At 51.1% G+C, this 6,433-nt stretch overlaps 1 protein-coding gene across 1 annotated transcript; it reads right to left on the minus strand.

Annotated features, from left to right (window-relative positions):
• Positions 1–64: 64 nt before the first annotated feature.
• Positions 65–4,247, minus strand: aig1 (androgen-induced 1 (H. sapiens)). The gene is made up of 6 exons (XM_076015305.1): positions 3,844–4,247; positions 1,697–1,852; positions 1,299–1,400; positions 1,067–1,182; positions 643–806; positions 65–547 (listed from the first exon to the last, which is right to left on the minus strand). The coding sequence occupies exons 1-6, from the start codon at positions 4,222–4,224 to the stop codon at positions 528–530; spliced, it is 939 nt and encodes a 312-aa protein (XP_075871420.1). The 5' UTR covers positions 4,225–4,247; the 3' UTR covers positions 65–527.
• Positions 4,248–6,433: the final 2,186 nt, after the last annotated feature.

Raw genomic sequence — 6,433 nt, forward strand, 5'->3', positions numbered from 1 at the left:
CATTATTTAAACTCAATTGTCCATCATTTCTTTCCCCATGAAAAAATCATTTAACGACAAATAATCTGTTTCCACTCAGCCTTTATTCACTTTGGACCAACACGTGTTTTCCTATTCATCAAATGTGATTCCTAGATTAAAAATAATCATTAAAACAGCAGTGATAATAATAATATTATTAATAATAATTAAAAAAAACATTTCCTGAAATAATTCCTGGTGTTGTGATGTAGCGGTCTGGTCCTGGAGTTGGTGTGTCTGCTGTGTCAGTGAGGAGGCGTCTGATTGGACGCCAACATGGAGAGGAGCAGCAGATCTGACATCAGCGTCCGAGGAGCCAATCACAAAGAGGCAAAAACAAAACAAAAACCCAACGACAACACAAAGGCAGAAACGTTGTTTCTGTATTTACACCCGACTGCTGCTGCTGCTGTTGTCCTGCTCGCTGGGGGCGGAGTCAGCCGCTCACATGATGCACCTCTGCTTGGCCGCCTGGTCCCCCTCACCCGTCTGACTGGGGTCGAAGGTCACTCACCTTTGACCTTTGCTGAGAAAAAGAGCAGAAGGAGGAAGATGAGGGAGACAGTGGAGAGAGTGTGTGTGTGTGCACCAGTGTGTGTGTGCACCAGTGTGTGTGTGCACCAGTGGGGGGGTCCCAGATGTAGGAGTTGAGGGTCTCCCCCAGGGTGTACAGGAGGCACATCAGCGCCGTCATGGCGGCGAAGAAGAGAACTCGGGCCACCGAGCCGATCCGCTCCAGCACCGGGTAGACCCACACACCTGTCACCTGGTTCACCCAGTAGGTCCTGCAGGGGGTGGGGCCAACAGGCGGGGGGGAGGGGCCAACAGGCAGAGAGTTAGGCAGATGAAGGAGAAGTTGAAGAGATGAACAAGAGAAGGAGAGAAGAAAAGAAAATAAGATGTGAAGGAGAGAAAGAGAAGAGAGTGATAGATGAAGAAGAAGAAGAGGAAAAGATGGAGACAGTGTGAGTGGGTCATGTGTGTTCCAGTGGTGGTGGTGGTGGTGCGTTGACTGACTGCAGGAGAGGCCAGCAGCGCCCCCTACCAGAGGATGTAGGCCAGGGAGAAGCAGCAGGCGGCGGCCAGGCCCCACCCCCTGCTGGGGTAGCGGTGCTGGGTGGTCCGCATCTCGATGATGACGAAGGGCAGCACGGTGGTGTGCTGCAACACAGCAACAACACAACTCAGGTCAACACACACACACACACACACACACACACAGAGTACCACACAGTCTCCTCTGCTGCTGCTGGCACCCCCTGGTGGCCACTACTCACCATGCCGTGGTTGAGCCACTGGGGGATGAAGTTGTCCAGCAGCTTGGGGTAGACCAGCTCCCGGTCCACCAGGTACAGAGACCAGAAGGTGCACACCACGAACTGCGTAGAGAGACACACACACACACCACGTCCCAGCATTAGCATTAGCATGCTAAATGCTAAAGCTGTGTTTGCCAGCAGTCTCTCTCTCTCTCTCTCTCTCTCTCTCTCTCTCTCTCTCTCTCTCTCTCTCTCTCTCTCTCTCTCTCTCTCTCTCTCTCTCTCTCTCATCAAAGTGAAGCAGAAACGACCTCCGCCGCCCCCTGGTGGTGGAGCCTCACACACACTGCTGCACCAGCGGGACAACCTATCTCACTCCGAACAGCTCCTGTGTGTTTTAGCGTGTGTGTGCTCACCGCTCCAACGGGGAAGGCCAGCACGGCCATCATCCAGTCCCGCAGGCCAATCAGCTTCCTCAGCTGCCGCTCCTGCTCCCTGCTGTCGCCGCCCTTCGTCAGCAGGCTGGAGACGTCGATCAGGACGCACAGGCCGAAGAAGACAGCCTGGATCACCTGCAGGGGGAGCCAGAGAGAGCCTGTCACCTCACACTGCAGCTACACACACACACTCAAGACCTACTTTAAAGCAATATTTGAGAAGATAAAGTTTAAATCCTGAGCGAGTGTGAATGATTTTACAGACAACAAGTCAGTCGCTGCGTTTCCATCACCCCTAGAGCCGCGCAAAACCTAAACATGGCAATAAAAGCTGGTGATGGAAGCAGCTCAGCTTGGAAAAACCTCTCAAACACGGCTGAAAGGTTTTGACTCTCATCAGGTGGTTTCCCACACGGATCCATACAGAGGAATATCACTAAAGTGGCCCTGCGATGAACTGGCCACTTGTCCAGGGTGTCACCCTGCCTTCGCCCTATGACAGCTGGGAGAGGCTCCAGCAGACCCCCGTGACCCTGAGCTCGGGACTAAGCGCGTATGGAAAATGAATGGATGAATGAATGAACGAATGATCACTAAAGTGTCATGGAAACACTTTTTTCACACTGACACGCTTATGATTGGACGGATCAGGAGGAGCCGGAATATTTTTTACAAGTTGTAAAAAGAATTCTGGACAGCAAACAAACGTATGCGCTTCACACCATTCAATGGAAACGCCTGCCAATCACAATTGTACTTCGTCTAAAAAAAATTTTTTTTCGAACTATCGCTTTTATTTTGCGAAAAACTGTCACGGAAACGCAGCTGGTGAAGCAGTTGTTAGCTGAAGTACTTTCCAGAGCAAACATCCAATATTTGTGGTAAACACGGGGATTAACGGCTCCGTTAACGGTTGCTCTTTCATTTGTTTAACCAAACCTGGTGTTGTGTTGTTGTTTTTTTGAGGGCGTTTGTTCACTCTGACTAAATCCCAAAATATTCTGAGGCCTTAAGGAAGTGAACGCCATGAAACAAGAGAGGTCGCACAAGTTTGCACAAGTCATTAAGTCGTTATGTTGTGTAACGCTGAAACACAATGCCTCTGTCTGGGAGCAAGCGCTAACAGAATTAGCCTCTGCCAGAGAGAGTGAACACACACACACACGTAACGACATGATTGAGTGACAATGACACCACTGTTGTGTGTCTGTCGTACCCTTCAGCCAAGTAGCTAAAATTGAGCTGCTACCGCCTCAAACAGCAGGCTAACCAGGCTGACAATCGCACATTGAAACATCTTGTTTAGGTGAAGCAAGACTTCAGACTCGCTGCAACCAGCCACCAGCCACCAGGAGGCGAAGTGCAGCTCAGCAGCCTTAATGCTTGTTATTTATTCATTCATTCATTCATTCATTCATTTGTAATGGTTCGTACTTGGTGCCTTCTCACAGACGTAATCAAGGTGGAGAAGGTTTTAAAACAACAACTTCCGGTGGCCAAACAGGTTCTAGCTAGCCGCCTGAGGAATGAATTTCCGGTGGAACCCGCGGGGAGGAATTTTGCATGAACTGAATCAGTCTGGAGCAGATTAGAGCATCGCGGAGATAAATGAAGTGCAAACCGACCCCACGTCAGTGAATTAAGTCCAAATAAAGACCGGAATAGGAGACTGAAAACAGCGATCAATCATCGCCCAATTTAGTGTGAATATCTCGAGACACGCCCACTTTCACCTCTCCAAAAACCAAAAGGACAACTCGTGTTTTATGGAAACTGTTCCAGTTAAGCCCTTTTCTCTCCATAGGCGCTCATTATAGAGGCTTAACGTAGCTTAATGACCGGAAACAGCGGTCAACGATCAGCAGCGATCAACCGATCACCAAATGTCACGCGCACACTTCAACCTCTCCAGAATCGCTGATTTCCGACATTTAGCTACGTGAAATGTTTTATTATTATTATTATTATTATTATTATTATTATTATTATTATTATTATTTATTTATTTATTTATTTATTTATTTATTTATTAGGCTGGCTGAGCGGTTTAGAACGTCCCCATCACAAGAAGGAGCGACAGAAGCCGCGATTGGTTCCGGCCGGACGGGTTAGACGGTGACACCCACCAGGTCGATGAACGTGAGGAACTTCCAGCTGCCGCCGTAGGTCTGGTGCGCCGGCATGTCCAGGGCGCGGTAGTGGCACAGGATGGAGAAGTAGGAGAGCAGGATGGCGACCCGCAGCACCTGCGACGGGATCAGCGCCATGACGAGGGCTTCAAGGGGAGGCTCAAACTGCGGCTCCTGCTTCCGGCCGGCCGGCCTGGGCTTCCTGTCCGGTCTGGCTGCACCTGCACCTGTACCTGCACCGGGATGCACCGGTTCCGACCGCTGAGGAGCTGCTGGAGCTGCTGCTGCTGCCACCGCTGCCGCTCCGTCGACTGCTTCCGTGTTATGATGACGACACAATGAGGGGGAGGGAGCAGGCTGGGCAAGCCGGAAGACCATCAGTGACACATGTGAAGGGGAACAATCGTCCCAGTTGGTGAATGAACCGCATTGTCATGTGTACAAAGACACACAATACTACACAATAAAGACTGAAGACACAACAGAGGAGGATTTGTACCATGAATGATAGTTTATCAGGTGGAGTGTATTATCATCATTATTATTATTATTATTATTATTATTGATATTATTACAGTGTATTACTGCTCTACTCAACAGGATTCGATATGACAGGCAGTAAACAGAGGGCTAACAGTGGTGAATCTCCATGGCAGCCAAACCAGAGCAGCTGATGTGAGTTTAGGAGCCTCCTGCCGGAACCATAGCCACTGGTCCAGTTCCAGCTGGTCCCAGCTGGTCTCCAGGGTCAGTGTGACCCGACCGACGATCCCTCATAATCAGCTCCTTATCAATCAATCATTGCTATCTCACTTTACTGACATTTGTGACGGTAGTAATAAAATCTCCTGAAACACAAGGTCTCAACTGAACGTCAGTCCCCTTTACGACCAGAAAGGGGCGCTGTTGAGCCCTGGTCAGCCTCTCAGGGTTCTCAAGCTGCTCTGTGTGTGTGTGAGAGAGTCAGTGCCCCCTAGAGGCTGTTGCTTGAAGTGGAGCTATTTGAACTGTTGTGTCGTGGATGATATTCTGGGAGACAGGAGATTATTTTAGAAGACCTCGGCCCTGGGGGTCAAAGGTCAGTAGGTTTTCAGTCCAGAGATCAATAAGCATGTGGAAAATAACATTTGTCACACATGACATCATCATCGTTCATTTGGCCAACACATGGTCAACACCTTCCCCAGTGGTTCCCTCAACTCACCTCCCCCTGGTGGCTGGAGGTGGAACACACACACACACACACACACACACACACACACACACAGCGGTGAGATTCTCCTGCTCTTTAATCCCTGAGCTGCTGAATAAATTTGAAATGGATTATTTCTATAAATCTGTGGCCTCTGTGCAGCCTTGCTCTCTCTCTCTCTCTCTCTCACTCCCTCACACACACACACACACACACACACTGCTGCAGTGGGACATAAACAGATTAGTGTCAGACTTTGCTATTGTGTCACTCCCCTCGAAAAACATCTCACAGCGTCCCCCCTGTTACCCTGCAGGAACATCCACATTATTCCACATGTTCACATTCTAGAAGTTGTATTTCTGTGATATTTCTATTGCAGCGTGTTCTCACTTGTTGTTCTGGCCATCCTAGAGATGCCATCATGTCGTCCAGTGATGGACCCGAGCAGTGAATCCACAAAGACGCAGTTTGGAAACCAGCTGCTTTATTGAAAGAACAACAGCTGCTGCTGCTGCTGCAACACTGATGCTGACAGGAGGGAGGTTGCCATGGCAACACGGTGGAGGAGGGGGAGGGGGGAGGGGCAACAACTCCTCTGGACAGGAAACAGCAGCGCACAGCTTCCTCACACTGCGGCTCCACGGCACTGCGCCCTGTGGAGAGCACAGCGAGCCTCCCAAACACAAACAAGGGAGATCTTTCTTCTTCTGACGAGAAAGAAAACCAGCAGACGGCCAACGGGAAGCCTCTGCCTCAGGTGGGTGGAGCTTCTGACCCTGCCTCAGGTGGAGGAGCTCCAGTCTCTCTGGGTCTGCTTCACCAGTGAGGGGGAGATGGAGCGTGAGGTCGACGGGTGGATCAGCGCAGTGATGCAGTGGCTCCACTGACCTGTGGAGGTGAAGAAGGAGCTGAGCTGAAAGGAGAAGCTCTGGATTTACCCGTTGAGCTACGTTCCCACCCTCACCTCTGGTCAGGAGCTTTGGGTGGTGACCCAAAGAACCAGATCCTGGATACAAGAGGCCGAGTTTCCTCCATAGGGTGGCTGGGCTAGAGAACCCTGAGGGACAGGGTGAGGATCTTAGGCTGAGGAACCCAGGGTGAGGAGCTCAGGGTGAGGAACTCAGGGTGAGGAGCTCAGGGTGAGGAGCCCAGGGTGAGGAGCCCAGGGTGAGGAGCCCAGGGTGAGGAGCTCAGGCTGAGGAACCCAGGGTGAGGAACCCAGGGTGAGGAGCTCAGGGTGAGGAGCTCAGGGTGAGGAGCTCAGGGTGAGGAGCCCAGGGTGAGGAGCCCAGGGTGAGGAGCCCAGCGTGAGGAGCTGGGCCTCCTGGACGCCTCCCAGGAGAGGTGGTCCAGGCAGGTCCCACCAGGAGGAGACCCTGAGGAAGACCCAGG

Source organism: Nelusetta ayraudi, unplaced genomic scaffold (genome assembly GCF_046127955.1).
Source record: "Nelusetta ayraudi isolate G7.1 ecotype Tasmania unplaced genomic scaffold, CSIRO-AGI_Nayr_v1 ptg000185l, whole genome shotgun sequence".
Classification (NCBI taxonomy): domain Eukaryota; kingdom Metazoa; phylum Chordata; class Actinopteri; order Tetraodontiformes; family Monacanthidae; genus Nelusetta; species Nelusetta ayraudi.

What these genes read in the sequence shown, in the direction of transcription:
- aig1 (XM_076015305.1), bottom strand. Translation starts at nt 4,224, where the DNA reads ATGGTCTTCCGGCTTGCCCAGCCTGCTCCCTCCCCCTCATTGTGTCGT. An exon ending in TGGCCTTCCCCGTTGGAGCG is followed by an intron (nt 1,401 to 1,696) that starts GTGAGCACACAC and finishes CTCTCTACGCAG; the next exon opens with TTCGTGGTGTGCACCTTCTG. An exon ending in TCCCTGGCCTACATCCTCTG is followed by an intron (nt 807 to 1,066) that starts GTAGGGGGCGCT and finishes CACCCCCTGCAG; the next exon opens with GACCTACTGGGTGAACCAGG.